Here is a 20313-nt window from a genome sequence, read left to right on the forward strand (position 1 = left end):
GCACAGTTGTTTAAAGATTATTTAAAATTCTAATAAGCCTTTTACTACACTCCATTCTGAGCTATTGTGGGACTATTTTATTATAATCTACAACAGACACGATCCGTGAAAGCTCTAGAAAGTCATCGTTTAACACACAGTCTTCCAGAGGAAGGTGGAAAAGCTTCATGGTTGGAAGATTTTTGTCTTCAGGAAAGCTAAGAACAGCAAATTGTGAGACAATCTAGTTACAGTGGTACTTCCGCTCTGGAAAGGAGATGAGGATCCCTAAGAATTATGGGAAATGTAGTCCAAGACACGCCCACCTCAGGATACTAGGATACCTACCGTTGGGGGCGGCTTAAAGGGCCAACCTACTCTGTCGGGAATTTTGGGAAATGTAGTATGTAACAGTACCACCTTCATTACACTGGGATAACTTCCCTCGCAAGAGGTTTAGAGGGCCGTCATACACTGTCGGGAATTTCGGGAAATGTAGTCCGGAAATCTCCAGTTCAAAGCTAACTTCCTCTGCACGAGTCTGCGTCGTCCTGGTCCCCTGGGAATTCTGGGAAGTGTGCTCCCGGTGGCCTGTGCGGGAAGAGTCACTTCCGGCCCAGGTGTGCGAGGCCGTGGCCTGCTTTCCTCTCAGAAAGGTGAGCCCTTCCTCAGCTGTCCCCTTCCGCGTCTTCCCCATAGTTTTCAGATTATCCCGGGTGATAGGCAGCAGGCGTGGATGCTGGGAAGGAAATCTGCCTCAGAAGGGCAGGAGGCGAGTTTGCTGTGAATGAGCCTGCCGGAGCGTGCCGCGCTTGCGCACGTTGACTCAGGCCTGGCCGGGACTGTCAGTCACCAGGATGCAGGGTGTCGTGGACACCGGGGGGCCCCAGCCGTCTCTCTAGCCACTGTCGGAAGTGCACAGTCGTCTCCGTCTGTGCCCCCGTTTCTTCCTCAACACTTTGGTACCTATCGAAGAGCGAGCTGGTGTTTCCTGCAAGGCTCAAGACAGCGGGCGCGCGGCACCAGCTCTTAGCTATTATTTTGCTCTTAGTGCTGTCCAGATTTCGAGGATGCGCTCCAGTCCCTGGAAGCTCCAGTGATCCACAGATGAAGCTCCAGTGACCCACAGATGGTCTTAGAGCTCCTGCTGTAGGATCCCTGGCCCCAGCCTGACCACACCTGACCCCTCTTACCATATTCTTGATGCTTGGGTTTTTCTGTCGTTATTTGATGGGATGTTAAAGAATGCCCATTCCAAAGATATTAAATCCATTTTAGAATGTTCAAAGGGTGATGTGTATGAATTCGTGATTACTACCCTAAATACATGCACTGTTCAGAGTCAAATGAAGGTTAGCATGTGGGCTGTTAACATCAGTGCCAGCAAGAGTAGTCTCATCAATAGCTAACCCGAGTTTGGTGTTTGTTATGCACAACCCCAGTAAAACTTATTGGGTCACCATGTTAGACTTATTCGGCAATCATTGGTTCTCTATCTGGAACGTTTAGACGTTTATTTGGTCATGTCTCCCCATGAATATTGTCACACAGTTATTGGGGTTACTAACAGGAATATGGCTGAGGGGTTACTTATAGAAGCAGAAATGACTCAAAGGCAGCTGCATCACCAAAGCCCCCTCCAGCATGGTGCCAGCTCAAAAAGCTGGAACCCCGGAGCACACTGCAGTCTGCAGGCAGGTCAGCCAGTTGGAGAGTGTCCTTTCCAGTTGTTCTGAATTTCTGTCGGCTCAGCTGGTCTCTGCCCTTGGGACTTCTGCAGGTGTGAGCATCTTCTAGGCAGCTTAGCTTGCTGAGATGTCACTCAGTATTCCTTACTACTTATAAATGTCTGGGAAGGGAAAGGTCTAGTGAACCTGGTCAGTGTCTGGGACTTAGCGAAGCTTTGGGGTTGTTCACTTCCTGAACTTTATTGAGCTTCCCTGCATGGCGGAATATTTTACCTCCCCTTAGAACACCCTCCATCTAAGGAGGGTCCCTCAGGGATGGGATGTTTTATCTTAGAAGACTTTGCTATATAACATGCTCATAATGCAGCCCCTCACTTGGGGATTCCAGGTAGGGGCTATATCACCAAGCTGTACTCTAATCTCTCACTGGGGTACAAGGACAATTCTCTGATGCAGAGTAGAATTAACTTCTCGGCAGTCATGGGGACAGAGGTTTGCTTTCTTACAGTTGCTGTCCACCGCTGGCGCACAGAATCCCAGCAGCCCTTAACACTGAATGCCAACACTCTTGCAGCCCTCTTGCAGAAGGCAGATTTGAAATGTAGAAGGCTAATGACCGTAGCTATCGTTACTCCAGGAGCACACATTAGCACCACACACCTTTGAAAGAATGACTTACAGTTATTAGTGTGTATGTAATGACAGAAGCTCATGTCAGAGGACAGCCTGTGGGAACCAGTTCTCTCCTTCCATGTGGGTCCTGAGGATTAATCTCAGGTCTTCAGGCTTGGCAGCAAGCACCCTTACCTGCTGAACCATCACAGCCCAGCACCAACCTCTAAACACAGGAAATTTGTTCTTGATGCTGCTGGGAGCCAACACCCTTCTTGGCCACGTTTCCCAGGATGGGAGTGAACGTCTGGGGATGCCCAGTATGAAGTAAGAACACTTGGGAAGGCTGTTCCTGCCTATAGCCCAGGGTGGGACATCCTGGGGGTAGCTGGAATGTGGCCTGATTTGCAGCATGTGTATGCCTGCCTCTGGAGGCAAGGGGCACCTGGATCTCACATGGCCAAGCTTGTATTTTCCCTCCCTCATGGTGTCTGTCATCCTGTCCTGTCTTCTCAGGTCTGCACCATTTCCTGGAAAAAAGGAGGAGAAAATGGCCCAATTGCAGGTGAGTTGATTTTCAACTGTACCGTTCATGCTCTGTCTTAGAGTTTTTGTTGCTCTGAGAGGTACCATGACCCCTGCTTTTATAAAGGATAACATTTAATTGGTGATGGCTTATAGTCTATTATCATTATGGCGGTAGCATCCAGGCAGATGTGGTTCTGCAGAAGGAGCTGAGATTTCTACATCTTGATCCACAGATAACAGGAGACTGTGTGCCATTCTGGCCTCAACTTGAGACCTCAGAACTTGCCTCCACAGTAATACACTTCCTCCAACACCTCCTTCAGCAGGGCACACCCCTAATAATTCTATTCCCTATGAGCCAAGCATTCGAACACACAAGTCTATGAACAGTATAAAAGAGAATAGAAATTTAAAAATTACACATCATTATCTTGATTACAATGTGCCCCATGGCCTTTTAAAGCCACATCCCTAGCTCTGTTTGCTGTGATGTAACGTGAAACTGGCATGTTTTCCACTAACAGTTGTGTGTGTTCTGACTCTTGAGTGGATTGAATTAAGTTGTTCCCTACCCACAAACTTTGAAATCCCTGAGGCTCTCACGTTTGATGTCTCTTTGTCCTTTTCCCTGTGGAGAGCCTTGGCTCACAAGACTGCTCTGAGGCTGGCCGTGTGGCCCAGGGTGCCACACTCACCTGGCATTGGGCAAATGTCGATGTCTGTCTCTAGCATCACACAGCGATGAAATGCAAGATGAACAGCAGTCTGAGAGACCTGTCACTCCGAGCCTTCTAGAGACTCAAGCCTGTGGTTCTGTATATACATATATACATGTACACATATGCACACACACATATACGCATACACATCAGTGCATGTGTATATCTTATCCCGTAGGTGACAGCTGAGAAACTTTATTGTCTTTTTCATATGTTTTTTAAATTTAACTTTAAGATTTATGTATTTTTATTTTGCGTGAGGGACTTGCCTGCATGTACACCTGTTCAGCATGTCCATCTTAATGGAAGAGAAAGAGGGCGTCAGATCCTCTGGAACTGGAGTTACAGATGGTTGTGAGCTGCCACGTGGGTGCTGGGAACCAAACCTCGGTCTGTCCCCTGCAAGAGCAGCCAGTGCTCTTAACCACAGCACCTCTAGGCTCTTCTATCAGGGTCTCTGATACTCTGGGAGAGGGGGACGGACGGCGAGATTTCACCATTTATGCCTTGAATATATTGAACGTAAAAGTCCTCAGCACTGCAGGGCGTAGTCACTGTCCATCCATTACCTCACTCACAGGTCGGAAGGACTGAGTGGGCCAGGGATCCTTCATACTATTCCGTGAGGATGGGGGAGCCATGTTCATACAGCATGTTGTGTGTTCTGGGGCCTTTGCCTTCTAGGTCAGGATAGTCAGCCTTGTTTAGTGTAAAGTCAGAGTAAAAAATCAGAGTGCAGTGCAGAGCAGGGCAGAGGAGGGCAGGGCAGAGGAGGGCAGGGCAGAGCTGTCCATCTGTAGCCAAGGGCAAGCTGCTCAGAAACTCCTGTGGAGCAGGTACAGGCTTGAACAGGTTTGCAATATAAACATCTAAGATTTCTCTATAGCAAGACAGATAACAAAGCAATACGAAAAGTGTTTGCAATGTAAAAGGAAGTAAGAACAATCATGTCTGCACAGTGACGTTCTAGAAGAGGAAATAGTTTGAGTGAGCCAGGCCAGTAGATGGCTCAGTGGTAAGGGAGCTTGCAGCGAAGGCTGAAGACCAGAGCTAGATCTGTGGGACCCACAAATCAGGAGAGAACAGACTCCCCAGAGTTTTTATCTGACTCCACACATGCACCATGGATGCATGAGCTCCCTGATACACACACAAATAAAAAAATAATGTTTTAAGAAATATTTATTATGTGACAAGAGAATAATTATTACTAAATTGACTTAGTGAGCTTCAAGTCAATGAGAATATACTATCTTATGAAGCAATGTGGAAGGGGTTGGGGAGATGGCTCAGCAGATATGAACACTTGCCACACAATTCTGAGGACCTGAGTTCAATCCTTGGAATCTGTGTAAAATACCAGAAGTGGTGGTGCCCAACTATAATCCCCCTATGGAGCAAATGGAAGCTGGCAGCCTAGCTAGCCTGGAATACACAGTACAGCAGAAACATCAAGCGAGACTACCCTGCTGTGTGTTTCTGCAAGGTTGAAGGACAGGGCCAACTCCTGAAAGTTCTCCAGATACATGCTGTGCCACATGCACAGGTGCGGACAAAATGCACATGCATACTCACAGACTACACATTTGTGCATGCACATGTGCCTGTATCCAAAGATATGTACACAAGCATATGCAAATATGAGGATTTGTTTGCAGCCCTTGTGGCAGGTGGACCCAGCTGATTGAAGACAGGGAGAGACAGGTACTTCTAGCTCAGAGGCTCTGAGTCCTACCCAGGTCCTTCCTCCATATCTTCTCAGCATCATCTCTTCTGTAGTTATAACCCGCATGTGTTTGTTATCCCAGGAGATGGTGACGTTCAGGGATGTGGCTGTGGTCTTCAGCGAGGAGGAGCTGGGGCTGCTGAATGCTGCCCAGAGGAAGCTGTACCGTGATGTGATGCTGGAGAACTTCAGGATGCTACTCTCAGTGGGTGAGGATGGGGTCTGGGTTTCCCGGATGAGTGACTGGGACCAGCTGCTGGGAGCCTGGGAACTGCTGGAGTTGTTTTCTGGGCTTGGTTGTCTAACTGGAAGCACAGGTCTCTCGTGGTTCCGTCCATCTGTCCTTTGAGCCGTATATTGGAGTCCTGCTTGGTTTTATTAATGACACAAGCTGGAGTCATCTGGGAAGAGGAGCCTCACTTGAGAAAATGCTTCCACCATTGATGGCCTGTGGGCAAGTCTGTGTGGGAATTTCTTGATTGATTATTGCTATGATTATGGCCCAGCCCACTGTGAGTGTTGCTTGCTCTGCCAGATGCCTCTGAGCTGTGTAAGGAGCAAGCCAGTAAGTAGCACCCTCCATGGCCTCTGCTCCAGCTCCTGTCTCCAGCTCCTGCCATGAGTCCGGCCTTGACTTCCCACCATGAAGAGCTACAAGCTATAAGACGAAATAAAACCTTTCCTCCCCCAGTACCTTTGTCATAGTGTGTACAGGAAGCAGAGTAGGACAGTGGGGACAGTGGGCCCTTCGCATTGGTTTACATAAAACCATTTACGATGTGCTTCTGGCTAGTTTTGTTTTATAGGCTGTGTGGTAGTACCTATTTATTAGTCCATTTCACTGGACTAATATAAATATAAATATAATATATATAACATTATATTCTCTGTGTGTGTGTATGTGTATGAGTGTGTGTGTGTGTGTACATGCGTGCGCATGCACCATATTGAGGACAGGTGCCAACAGAAGCCAGAGAGGGCATCACATTTCCTAGAACTGGAGTTAGAGGTGGTTGTGAGGTGCTGTGGTAGGTGCTGAGAACCAATCCTTGGCTCTCTGGAAGAGCAGCCAGTGCTTTTAACCTCTCAGCCATCTTTCCAGCTTGTGAGTCCTTTTCTTTCTTCTCTCCCTCCCTCCCTTCCTTCCTTCCTTTGGTTTTTATTTTCTTACCTCAGTGTCTCATATAACCCAGGCCAAACTGTTCTCAAACTTACTATATAGCTAAGGGTGGCCTTGAAACTGCTCTGCCTGCCTCTACTTCCTACTCTTTTTATCTACTATTTATAAAATAGACATCATCAAACTTTTGATTTTCTTTCTTCTCTCTCTCTTCTTTCTCTCTCTCTCTCTCTCTCTCTCTCTCTCTCTCTCTCTCTCTCTCTCTCTTTCTCTTTCTCTCTCTCTCTCTCTTTTCCACATAGCACACCAGCCGTTCACACCGGGCCTGATAGCCCAGCTGGAGAATGAAGAGGAGCTCTGCATGGTGGAAGCCCAAGGAGGTGAGATCTCAGGTGGGAAAGATGCTGCTGGAACAGTGGGCAGGAGTGCTTTCCCTAACAGGGGCAGGGCATAGCGTTTCTCTCCTTAACTCTCCTCTGGTCCCCACTTCACAAATAGTATAATGGCTTTTAAAGTGCATAGAGCAGGGCTGCTCAGATGGCTCCTTAGTAAGGGTGTTTGCCTCACAGTTGGAGACCCAAGTTCCATCCCAGGAACCTTCGTGTTGTCACGGGGAGTGAACTGACTCCATCAGGTTGTTCCCTGACCTCCACAGTCATACCATGGGTGGAGCACATGTGTATGCGTGCACACACACACACAGAAATAGAGGCCAGACTCACTTACACTCATGTTCATGCTCATAAAGTTCTCATAAAGACAAAAGATAGTTTTCCACATTGGGAGTGTCTGTTTTTGTTTTTTCTACTGCATTACCTAACACCCCATGATGAAGCACTAGAACTTTTGAATGTGGCCACATTTGATACCCAGATTTTGTTAAGGAAACCCAGATAGTTTTTTTTTTTTTTTTGGTTGTTCTTTGTTGTTGCTTTTTGTTTTGTTTTGCTTTTGGAGACAGGTAGCTCTGGCTAATCAGGAACTCACTCTGTAAAGCAGGCTGGCCTTGAACTCACAGAGATCTGCCTATCTCTACCTCCTGAGTGCTGGGATTAAAGGTTGCTCCACTACTGCCCTGCAGAAAACTCAGATCTTAGGCACCCAGAGAGCCTTGGTTTTGTGTCTCCTGTGTGTGTCAGGTGTTTTGTCAGTCTCCCCAGAAGCAGTGTGGCCTGTCTGTCTCCTGATTTGAGCCATGTGTTACACACCAGCGTCTCTCAGTAAGGTGTTCACTTGTGTGTTTGTCTGGATTCTCATCTTATAGGAAGCAAGGGTGGACGTGCTGTGGAGAATGATGAAGACATGGAGTTAAGCTCCCTTTGTCCCAGAGAGCTTGCCTTCTGTCAAACCTGGCCACAGGGTGCAGGCTTGTTACCCAGGGATCAAGATTCCATGAAAAGATGTCTAAAGAGCAACACTGAGTCTCAGAACCAGGGAGATTCCTCCTTCCTGGTGTGCGCAGGGAGGCTGCTTCAGATTTCTGAGGATGGGAACTACGTGTTGCCTCCTGCAGATGATGACTCTGCCTCTATGAGGAGTCAAGAGTTTCCTTCCCTGAGAGCCCAGCAGTCTTGGCGGGAATCGCATCTCAGTGGGTCGTGTAATTGCCAATGGAAAGGTCAGCAAATACCCACAAGAAATCATTTCCATGAATGTGACAGCGTCAGTTGGTTCTCATACCACAGTGACAATGAGGGGTTACACAGAAAGGGGCAAAGCTATAGTTTCCATGACCTCAGAGAAGAGACCATGAAGGTATCGTCACTCAAGCAGGACTTGATTAAATTAGGGCCGGTGCCCTGCCCATGTAGTGAGTATAGAAAAGCCTGTGGCCATGGTGACGGCAATGAGCCCGGCTCTCACACACATCAGCAGTTCAACTCAAGAGGGAAGCCCTGTCCATGCAGTCCACATGGAGAGGGCTGTCAGGACAGGTCAGCTCTTCACATCCATCGGAGTGTGGAAACAGGAGATGAAGGTACGGCTGAGAGTTCTCTTCTGTGGTCCCCTCTGAGAGTGTGTGCAGAGCAAATGCTCTGCCAGGGCAGTGAGAACGCCCACCATGCCTCCCCTCTCAGCACTTGTGGATGTGCCCACCCGGGCGACACCTCCCAGAAGAGCGGCATCCCTGAGAAAGCTTTGCCTTGTTTACACTGTAATAGTAATTTTAGGGTCCACACTAGGGAAGAGTCCAACAAGTATGAGGAGAATGGGAATGTTTCTAGTCAGAGTTTATATCTTCAAGCTAGTCAGGAAATCCACGCTGAAGAGAAACTATATCCAGGTGTGGTGTGTAGAAAAGATTTCACACATTGCTCAAATTTTAACACTGAGCACAGAGTTCACATAGAAGAGACTCTTTATAACTCTGAGTGTGGTGACCACTTCAGTCTGCCCCCACATTTCCAGGACTTTTCAGCAATGTACCCCAGGGAACAACCACATAAACATGCATGCAGTACAAACTTCAATCAAAAATTGTGTATTCCAAGCCATCAACAACTTGACGTCATTGAGAAACCTACTTATAAAGAGGGTGGGAATGGCTCTAACTGGAGTTCCAGCCCCCAAGAGCAGCAGAAACCTAAGCCACACAAATGCGACACCTGTGGGAAATGCTTCAGTGACAGATGGGTTCTTACCATTCACCAGAGAGTCCACACAGGAGAGAAACCATATCAATGTAAGGAGTGTGGGAAGTGCTTCAGCCAGAGTGCCTACCTACACTCCCACCGGAGAGTTCACACTGGAGAGAAACCGTACAAGTGTGAGGAATGTGGGAAGGCCTTCAGTCGGAGTTTCTACCTGCAAGGCCACCAGAGAAGTCATACTGGGGAGAAACCATACAAGTGTGAGGAATGTGGGAAGAGCTTCAGTCGAAATTCCTACCTGCAAGACCACCAGAAAGTTCACACTGGGGAGAAACCATATAAGTGTGAGCAGTGTGGGAAGGGCTTCAGTCGGAGTTCCAACCTTCAAGGTCACCGGAGAGTTCATACTGGAGAGAAACCATACAAGTGTGAGGAGTGTGGGAAGGGCTTCAGATGGAACTGTAATCTTCAAATTCATCAGCGGGTTCACACAGGAGAAAAACCCTTTAAATGTGGAAAATGTGGCAAAGGCTTTAGTAAGGCCTCAACTCTCCTGGTCCACGAGAGAGTCCACATGGGAGAGAAGCCTTACCAGTGTCTCGAGTGTGGGAAGGCGTACAATAGGTATTCCAATCTCCAGATACATCACAGAATCCACACTGGGGAGAAGCCATTTAAATGTGAGGTGTGTGGGAAAGGTTTCACCCAGAAGTCAAATCTTCAATCTCATCAGCTTGTCCATACGGGAAGGAAACCCTACAAGTGTGACACATGTGGTAAGGGATTCAGTAGGAATTCAGGTCTTCTGATGCATCAAAAAGTCCATAGCAGTGATAGTTTCTATAGGAGGGAAGAGTATAGAAATGGTTCCCATCCTTCTGAGAACCTATGCAGAGATGAAGGCCTGTCAAATACTGTTCTGTTTTGTTAATGAAAAGTAGTGTTTGTACCCAACATGAATGCCAGTGGTTGTTGGGAAGCAACCCAGAATAGAGATCCATCAAGTGTTTGCCAACATTTCAACAAGCTCTTGTAGAGGATCAAGAACTTCTCATGAATGTAAGCAGGAATTAGCAAAAGTTTGATTATAGGTGAAAGTTTCATTTCTCAGAGCCAATTGGTCCCAAATATCTGGGCCCAGAATCTGCTTCCCAAATTACCATGCAGAGGCTTAATATTACTTACAAATCTCGATTAATAACTCAGGCTTATTATTAACTATCTCTTCAAGTTTAAGTTAATATTCCTTAATTATGCATTGGCATGTCGTGGTCCCTGTTCTCAATATGGTGCACCCATCTTGCTCTCTCTTGTGTTTGACTGGAGTCTCCTGAACCTGTCCTTCCTTATCATGCCTTATCATGCCTTATCATTCTTAGGTTGGGTGGCCCACCTATACTTTCTGCCTGGTTTCTGGCCAGTCAGCCTTTCATTAAACCAGCTTGTGTGACAAATCTTTACAGTGTGCAAGATGATTATTCCACAGCATTTCTCCCTTTGTCCAATTAAAAAGTAAGTTTTGATGATACAAAATTGACTTTATTATTCAGTTACAAGAAATGACCAGAAATAGAAATCATCCCTTTTATATAGCACATATTAGATCCCATATGGGTCTGCTTGGCCCTCTAGTACAAGATAGTGACGAAATTCATTAACTTGGTTGAAATGTGCTAGAATCCTCAGAGTTTCTTAAAAAACAGCATGTCAATAGCAAGAGTTTGAAAGAAGATTTTTCCATCACTTGCCAGCAATACAAGAAAATTATAAGGCAATGCCCTATTTGTTCTTTATATAGCTAAACTCCAGTACCTGCAGGAAGTAACCCAAAGGGTACTCAATGAAATGAACTTTGGCTGGTGGATGTGTTTCATTTTGCAGAATTTGGAAAGTTAAAATATGTCCACCATACCATAGGTATATATTCAGGATTTTAGTGGGCCACTGCTTTGAGTTTTGAAAAGGATGATTCTCTAGTCACAGATTTGTTAGAATTTATGGCCCTTATGGGTATATCTGTACAAATTAAGACTGAGAATGCTCCAGCATATGTCTCTAGTAAAATGATAGTTTTTTGCATATTACAATGAAATGTATATTACAGATATACCACCACACTCATACCTGACAAGCAGTTATAGACAGATCAAATTGAACTCTTAAAAAATAGGCTTAGTAGACATAAAGGAATAATTATGATCCCCAGGAAAAAACTGTTATTCTTTATTAACTTTAAATTATTCATATGCTAATGAGTAAGGGGTTCTTTGGAGAGGCATTTGATAATAGAAAATAATATTGAATTTAGTTAGTCTCTATACTTTAAAGATGTGTTGACCTCAGAATGGAAACAAAGATAATTGTTATGTTGGGGAAGTGGTTTTGCTTTTGTTCCCACAGGAGAAGAAAAGCTATGGATACCATCAAATTGATAAAGATTAGATTTGAATAAGAGACTTCTTCATTAGAAGTGGTTAATTAATAGTTTTGCATGACTAATCTCAATTAACTTAGACAAACAGCTAATGCTTTGCATATGATCAGATATAACTTGTCAAAAGGAACCTTTCCAGAGGTAGGGTTGGGGCAGGTTTTTTTGTTTGGTTGGTTTGGTTTTGCTTTTGCTTTTGCTTTTTTTGTCTTTTCACAAGAATGAAGGCATTCAGCTAAGGAATCTGAAGACTGTTGAAAATATGAGACATTTGAAGAAAAAGAACAAAGAATCAAGAATAAATATCTCAAGAAAAAGTAAATTGGCTTATTAGTACATCATATCAAGCAGGATAAATTTTCATAAGTCTTCCCAAATGGTTGTTTTTGCTGTTCTTTACAGGCATATAATGCAGATGATTTTTTTGTAAAACTTAAAACTGGCTTTGGAGTTGGTAACCCTAAGCATAATTATTAAAGTTAAATCAAAAATCTGTGTTTCATGTCAGAGAAGCTACCTATTATTGGACAAATGGAAAACAGAAATTAAGGGACTATTCTATTCCCACTAATCTTAAAACCCTTTAGTTTTACTTTTGCTTTTTAAAGTTTTTCATAAGGTTTAAGTATTATCTCTATTTATAATATTGATATATATATATATATATATATATGTAAGAGTTTTTGTCATGATATTAATGGTCATATAAAATATTAACTAATTCTAGAAAAGAGCTTCATCTAGTTTCTTGGACATGATTTTGGGTTTGAGTCTATTATGTAACTAGGAATTATGATTTTGTACTCTGGATATACCTAACAAATTATGGTCCTTTAACCTCTTTGAAATCTGCTGCTTGTTAGATTTAGAATGTTCAAGTTTTCTGTAGTGAACCATAACCATGCCTAGGCACAACCTTTGGAGTCTCTAAAAGGAAGATGGGGTCCCACAACAATTCTACCTGGATTGTGATAATGATACCAGGCTGACAGACACCATCCAAAGGTTGACTTTGGATTACAAATGGCTCAGGACTGTTTCATCATGGCTAACTGAGATAACCCATCCTTACAGACTACCCTAGCTAGGACCTGAGATAAGCCCTACACGTTCCCATTATGAAGAGACTGAACCACAAATGATTCAGCTACCTCTTCCAAGACTTGGTAAATATTCCAGTGTTTTTTCAGGATCCCCAAAAGATGCCATTACTCCCAGACAGCAGTAAGTAATTTTAAGAACACAAAACCCACATTCCCAAGTAGTGGGGCAGATGGTTTTTGGTCAGTGGGCTATGGATATTTGCCATTTTTTAAGGGATTTGGTTACAAGTTGTTATTGGTAATGGTCAGGAAAAAAATGAACAAAGGAGGTTAGATTCAGGGTTTTCATTCTAAAAAGAAAACGGGAGGATATAGAAATATGAGGATAAAGGGTACATTATTGAATCTACTCTGAAAGAAGGGGATATAGCTATAATAGGATAATAGATAATTGAATTTACTGTAAAGCAAAAAAAGCAATTACTAGTCTTAAGTATTTTACCTTGTACTGGATTTTTGTATATTGATAACAAAGTTGAGGTTATTTTTGTTTGACCATACTATTTATACATATCACTCTGGATTAAGATATTGTACCTATACAGTTTATTTAACAATGTAATACAAAATTCTAGTCCTTGAAAGTTATTATTACAAACTATGACAATAAAGTAATGCAGGTAAATAGTCACCTATTACATTGGAACTTGTAGTCATCTCAGGTTATTTTCAAGATCAACCAGTTATATTTTAGGTAGTCTTCAAACACTTCAGAGATCTGCAGAATATGGTGTTTACAGTGTTTTAATAACAGATTCTTTCTTTTTAATGACAATGAGAAATATTTGTTCCTGGCAGCACCAATATACTTCAGAAAAGATGAGCATTGAGGATACTCCATATGGAGTTTATTTTGTGGTAAAAGTTAGCCCCTGGTGAAGAAACAAACTGCCCTTGCATCAACTGCTGACAGTTATGTCCTAATTGGACAAGTAGGATACAGAAGAAAGCAACTGGTCAACTTTGTGAAGACAAAGTAGAACAGCCCTTCAGAATTGTCTTGCTCCACAGAAAAGTATGTCAGATATGCTAGGCTTATAGGCCGAAGATAAATCCTCCAACATTATAGAGGAACCTTGTGTGACTGTCCAGGCAGCCAGCTGTTTCTGTCATTTCTCACAGGTATTAGAAGTTGCTTTCTTGCACTTCCTGTTTACTCAGGTAATATTTCCTTTGAGGGTCTCTGATGGAGTTGAAGACTAGAAACTCACAAAGGAATGTAATATGTATAAAGTTTAGAGATAGAAAAAGATAGCTTTGGGTAGGTAATACAAATTAGGATGAGAGATGAATTAGGTACAACCCTTTGGACTCACCAAGATTGGATAAATAATGAAGTATTTCCTCTAAATTTGTCAAATGCAAATGGACTGGACATTGTTAATGTACTTTTTGATGCTCTATATTGTATATAATTGTTGGCCTTATTGTATATAGCTTTTTTATATTATAGTCTTTGCTTTTTATTTAGACAAAAAAGGGAAATGTTTGATATTTTGTGTTCTGACAAATCTTGCCTGGACATTAGAGGGTGGAGCTAGCCACTAGTTAACAAATAACCATAGAGGTCTGGAGGTCTGTACAGATAGGAGACAGGAGTGATAAGGCTGAGTGGAGAGAGAGGAGATGATTAGGGGTTGGAGAAAGGATCTCAGCCCTTTTGACCTGAGGATTTAGAGAGGTAAGAAGTCTCTGGTGGTTGCTGCTCTGCTTCTCTGATTTTTTTCAGTTTTTACCCCAATATCTGACTCTGGGCTTTTATTGAGAAGAGTAATTAGGATCACACTTCACAGGGCTGGCAGGCAGAGAGAATAAATAGGAGAAACTTGGGAAGAGAGGAAGGAGCAAGAAAAGGGGCCACCCACCCACCTATACAACTAGACATAAAATCAGAAGAAAAGAGAAGATATACAGAAATAGAGAAAGGTAAGGCAAAACGTAGACAGGATAATTTAAGAAAAGCTGACAAGAAACAAGCTAAGGCCAGGCATCTATAAGTAATAATAAGCATCCCTGTGTTTATTTGGGACCTGGGTGGTGGAACCCCAAAGGAGCCCAAAGAGTATAACAACTAACTACAAGCATCCATGTTAGATGGATCACAATGTTTTTGTAAGTCTTGTCAGGGGACCTGACACCTTTGTTGCTGTGTGGGTGTTGGGTTCACACAGGTCTTTGGCAAGAAGACTCAGAAGAATGCATTTAGCCTTCCACAGCTGCAGGGTAATACCTCTAAGGACTGAAGCACTTTTCCTTTTCTCGGGACATTTTTATTTTTCTCCATATTTACGCTTTAGCCAGTTGATTTCCATATGCTCAAAACAGCCTGAATGAAATTTCCAAAAATAGAATGCCAAGTGCAAATTCTCAATTCATAAAGTACCATAGTTTTCCTGGTTTCTCAAACCAAGTTTTGCATAGGCTCGATATCCTTGGGAAACTCCCAGACAAGATTCAAATAGAGTAACAAGAGAAACAGCGGGTATCTGCTAAACAAAAGATTTATTAGCTCTAAGTGCTAAACTAATATTCTGTATCCCAGCCGGAATGCTGTCACATGGCTTCCTCGGGCACTACCCTCACATGGTGAAGCTACATACAGCCAAGAACGTGCATACATGCTATTTAAAAATATTAGTTTCTTTTGTATAACCTTGTTTTCTAAGTTCCTCTATACGATAACTTCTTAGACTGTGGATGGTAGCTCTGTTGAGTTTGTTTGTGTTTACTTGAGTGTCACGTTTGAAAAGTTTTCCTTTTCTAAGATTACAAAGGATGTGAAGGTTGGAGAGCTGAAGGTGATAGCGATTGGTAGAACTGATTCGAAGTAAGAATTCAAAGCCAACTTCCTTTGCACGAGTTTGTGTTGTCCTGGTTCCCTGGGAATTCTGGGAAGTGTGCTTCAGGTGGCCTGTGTAGGAAGAGTCACTTCCGGCCTGGGTGTGCGAAGCTGTTTAGAAAGCATTGATAATTTATATGCTCTTGCAGTTAGGTTTTTAGCCTTGTAGAACTTTTAACACAGGTGACCTCACTCCACCCTGGGAATGCAAATTTATATATAATATAGTTTGTTAGCTGGGCAGTGGTGGCACATGCCTTTAATCCCAGCTGTTCGGAAGCAGAGGCAGGCAGATCTCAGTGAAATCATGGCCAGTTTGGTTCACAGAGTGAGTTCCAAGATAGCCAAGACTGTAAGCGAAACCCTGTCTTAAATAAGCAAAACAACTGTGTGTGTGTGTGTATGTATATACACACACACATATGTAAAATTTTTGGTTTGAGCTTGGTCAGACTTCACAGATTCTAAAGGCCAAATTCTGGGACCAAAGTTGGCAGTGATTTTCTTTTGTCTCTATTCTGAATACCCAAAGTCCAGTATCTTTCACCAGTTTTCCAAACCTCACAGTCTCCCAATTAAAGCATGGTAAAGAACAGAAAGAATTTACCAATGTGTCTGTCCACTTTTCATGTGACTTTTTCAGGGAGATGTGCAGAAGTGTTTATCCACCCTAGATGGTGCTCCAACAGACAAGCACATCCAAGTCCAGTGTCTTAGGGTTTCTGTTGCTGTGAAGATGCTCCATGACCACAGCAACTTTTTTTCTTTCCTTTTTTTTTTTCTTTTTGAGACAAGGTTTCTCTACCTTTGGGGCCTGTCCTGGTACTTGCTTTGTAGACCAGTCTGGCCTCAAACTCTCAGAGATCCACCTGTCTCTGCTTCCTGAGTTCTGGGATTGAAGGTGTGTGCCACCATTGCCACAGCAACTCTTATTAAGGAAAACATTCAATTTTGGCTGGCTTAGAGTTTAGACTTTCAGTCTATTGCCATCATGATGGGAAACATGGCAGTATGTGGCAGGTGTGGTGCTGGAGAAGGAGCTGAGAGTTCTATATCTTGGTCCATAGGCAACAGGAGACTGTTTGCCATACTAGGAGTAATGAGCATATAAGACTTCAAAGTTCACCTCTGTGGTGACACACTTCCTCCAACAAGGCCACACCTACTCCAACAATGGCACACCTCCTAATAGTACAACTGCCTATGGGTGAAACATTCAAACACCTGAGTCTATAGTGGTTCCTATTCAAACCACCACATCCCACTCTCTGGTCATAATAGGCTTGTAGCCATAACAATGTGGAAACACATTCAGCCCAAATGGTATATCTTAAATGTAATTCCCTGTAAAATTGAAATAAAAAAGATCACATACTTCCAACATATAATGACACAGGATTGTTGCATAGAGGCCACTTGTTGGTTCCCGGGTGCCTCCCAAATAATCACACAGAAACTATATTAATTAAATCACTGCTTGGCTCATTAGCTCTAGCTTCTTATTGGCTAGCTCTTACATATAAATTTAACCCATTTCCATTAATCTGTTTATCTCCATGTGACTGGTTTACTGGCTAAAGTTTTGGCATCTGTCTCAGGCAGGGCTACATGGCCTCTGGCTGACTCTGCCCTTCTTTTTCCCAGCATTCAGTTTACTTTTTCCCACCTAGCTCTGTTCCCCTATAACTCTGCTATAGGTCCAAAGCAGTTCCTTTATTAATCAATGGTAATCACAGCATACTGAAGGAAATCCCACATCACAGGATCTACATTAGCATTTTGTTAAAATGTAGGGAAGGGAGCATAGTGAGGAACCAAAACAAGACTGAAAACCACTGGGCAAACATCCAACTTTGCATTTCTATGTTGTCAAAGTGCTCTTCAGATCTCCAACCCCTTTCAGTTTGTTGATTTAGCACTCTTCTTTCTCTTGGACTGGTTCCACTTCCTGTTAGCAGCTCTCTTCGGCAGGCATCCGACCAGTCTGGATCTCTAACATCTTGGGGTCTTCATGCAGTTCAGGTTTCACCTTCACAGCTTCACATAGTGACCTTCCTGGGCCTCCATTCAGGGACACCCCTGACACCTGCCTGGCCTTGGCAGCTTTTAGTCTTGGAAGGAGATTCCATAACTGCTTTATTCTGTCCATAGCTCTAAAGCCAGAATCATGTGGTTGAAGCTGCCAAGTTCTGCTGCTTGGTGGGACTGGAACATTGTTATTCCTTTTCACATGACCACGTCCAGCTTGGCAACTGCTGAGTTTTCTGGATTAGTTACAGAACGAGAGGTTACTAAACGGCAAATAGATCATCAAAGCCGCACCCAGCATGGAGAAAATTTACAAAAGCCCAGGCACCACTAAAGAGTTCCCACTTCCCTGTAACTTCTCTTCAGGATACGTCTAGCTGGGTAGGAGGAGGTGGTCACTGTACTCTAATTAAGGGTCTAGTGACCTTCCCACCTCTTTGGTTTGAGGGAATGTTGCCAGCTCACTCACCAGCGCCATAAACCACACTATCAGTGTATTTCATTGTTTCATTACCCTGATTACAGATCAAGGTGTTCTGGAAATTATCATAGCTCTCATTCCTGATGGTGGACTGTTGTGTTGTGCCCAGAGGGAGTGGTTCCATCACACAAGTTAAGAACCAGGCACATGGAGATCATTGCATGTGCAGAAAGTCTGTTTCCAAAGCCCATTGGTAGTTGCTGCTTTCCTTGTCTTATGGACTGTGTGTGACCACGTTTCCCATGTGAGTTCTTCATGTAGTACATCAGTCACTCAGGTTCTGTACAAACTTCTAGTCTCTGGTTGCGTCACAGGAATCCAGGGTTCATACTCTATTGTGGTACCTGCACCATCTGGAACTGCAATCGGGCAAGGGTCTGGGGAGTAAAGAACACACAAAGACACGGGTCACTCTTGAAGCAAGAATGCCAGTTTTATTATGTCCCCAGGCAGCTTATATAGTGCTACCCTTGATTAGTGGCCACACCCTAGCTCTGAGGATTTTCCACTGCAAGCCCTGTAGAAACCACTTCCTTGCTTTCAGGAACTCATGAGGGTCCTGTGCTCAGAGCAGCTGCAAGCATAGAAAAACAAGTTGTTTACCTCCAGTAGGCAAAAGGTCATAGAAAGTTCAGGGTTTGAGGGTCTACAGCTCCCAACACTGTATCAGGTGTTGGGAGAACTGGGATAATACTGCCCCGTTCCTGTTCCTGGGTTCACAGATGATTTGTTGAGACACACTTCGCTAGTCAGTTTCAGGCCTCCAGACATTTCTACAAACATAGCCACTAACATTTTAGTGAGTGTGTGTCTAATACTAACAAGAATTGAAAGGATTTTTGTTGTTGTTGTTGTTTTTTCCAGACATGATTCTACTTTGTAGCTCTGACTGTCCTGAGTGCTGGGATTAGAGATGGGTGCCACTGCCTGGCCAGTGCTGTGACACTTGTGAACTCACTGCCATCTCTTTTAATTTCTCAGTCCAGGTTATAGGTCCATATATCAAAACATTTTGTGTCGTTTCTTGGAAGCGTCATCCCACTGTTCTAGGTCTTTGTCAGGAGCAGGGCTGTGTAAGATGCTGCTGTGGTTTGGGTATGAAGATTCCCCCACAGGCTCATGTGTTGAATGCTTCTTCTCCCGCAGGTGGCACTATTAGAAGGTTTTATAAACCAGAAAATGGGGTCTGGTTTGAATAACGAGGTCCTTTTTTCTGTGTGCCTTTGCAGATTATACCTGTGTTCTGGTCTTCATTATTCTCTGATTTTTAGCTACTATGGATTGAACCCTCTCTACACACACCTGCTGACATGACACAAGCCCCTGAAAATAAGTAATTATAGATTGAACCTTCTGAACCATGTGCCAAAGTCAGCCTTCCACCTGTAGGCTTGTTAGTGTTGGCTGTTTGGTCACAGTGGTGATAAAAGTGACCAATACAGGTGTCTTGTTTTATTCTCTTCCAGACTTGCCAGCTGTGCCTGGGATAGAAGAAACCACCTCAAAGCAGATTGTCTTTGATGAAGAAACATCCCATGGAGTGAAGACAGAGGGGTTAGCAAGTGAGGATCCTTGGCTCTCTTCCTGTGAAGAAGTGTGTGTATCCAAGGAGCAGCTGGAAAAGAAACACGAAAAGCAAGGGGAAGCAGCTTTTACCCAAGGGAGAGCTGTCACTCCTGGGACTGTCTGCAGGAGTGATGAATTTGGCAGGAGTTGCCTGAGTTCTAGCCAGCTTTCATTCCCCTTGATGCCAATCAGAAAGCATTTCCATAATCAGGCATCACATGTTAAAAAGTTACATGGCAGGGGTCCATAACACCTCCAGCTCAGCCCGATCAGGGTGCTGGGACTGCATAGGGAGTGCAACCGGCAGGTGGGAGTTTCTTTGTTTCAATAGCCTGTCTGCAGCAAGGTAGGCCCTCTCCGAACTACCTGGCCAGCAAAGACACCGGATATTAGGACCAGAAGACACATCTGGGAGCAAAGACACTGGATATTAGGACCAGAAGACACATCTGGGAGCAAAGACACCGGATACTAGTACCAGAAGACACATCTGGGAGCAAAGACACCAGATATTAGTACCAGAAGACACATCTGGGAGCAAAGACACCGGATCTTAATACCAGAAGACACATCTGGGAGGCGTCCCTCGGCTACCAGGAATCCCTGATTCAGTGCTGTGGAGTCCCATCTGGACAGCCTTCCCTAGTGTATTCAAGTGACCTGACCCTGTACCAAAGCCACCTACCCAGAGGGGTGAGAGGCTGCCCTCCAGGCAGGTCTGAGGATCTCGGCAAGGGAGTGTGGGCTCCTTAAGATTGTGCTGCAAGGAATAGCTCCTGCTCCTGCACTGAGGAGATCCACCAAGATTCAGTCAGAGCAAAGATTGGACCAAGTCACCAAGTCTCTCCTAGCTCCATTTGGAAGGAAGAGATGGGCAGGCGCCAATGCAAGAACTCCAACAA

At 43.9% G+C, this 20313-nt stretch overlaps 1 protein-coding gene and 1 pseudogene across 2 annotated transcripts in view; both read left to right on the forward strand.

The window, feature by feature from the left end:
- The first annotated feature begins 536 nt into the window (after window positions 1–536).
- LOC119820556 (zinc finger protein 112-like) overlaps window positions 537–20313 on the forward strand; it is a 45588-nt gene continuing 25811 nt past the window's right edge. Inside the window, exons 1-4 of one of the 2 annotated variants that reach the window (XM_038339017.1) lie at window positions 537–635; window positions 2796–2844; window positions 5335–5461; window positions 6675–6752. In XM_038339017.1, the coding sequence (XP_038194945.1) occupies window positions 2830–2844; window positions 5335–5461; window positions 6675–6752 (220 nt within the window). In that variant the 5' untranslated portion in view covers window positions 537–635; window positions 2796–2829. Of the gene's footprint in view, window positions 636–2146; window positions 2607–2795; window positions 2845–5334; window positions 5462–6674; window positions 6753–20313 lie in introns of those variants that run through there. The other variant, XM_038339016.1, reaches the window with a different exon arrangement.
- LOC121677277 lies at window positions 8038–9931 on the forward strand (annotated as a pseudogene).

Source organism: Arvicola amphibius, chromosome 8 (genome assembly GCF_903992535.2).
Source record: "Arvicola amphibius chromosome 8, mArvAmp1.2, whole genome shotgun sequence".
NCBI lineage: Eukaryota > Metazoa > Chordata > Mammalia > Rodentia > Cricetidae > Arvicola > Arvicola amphibius.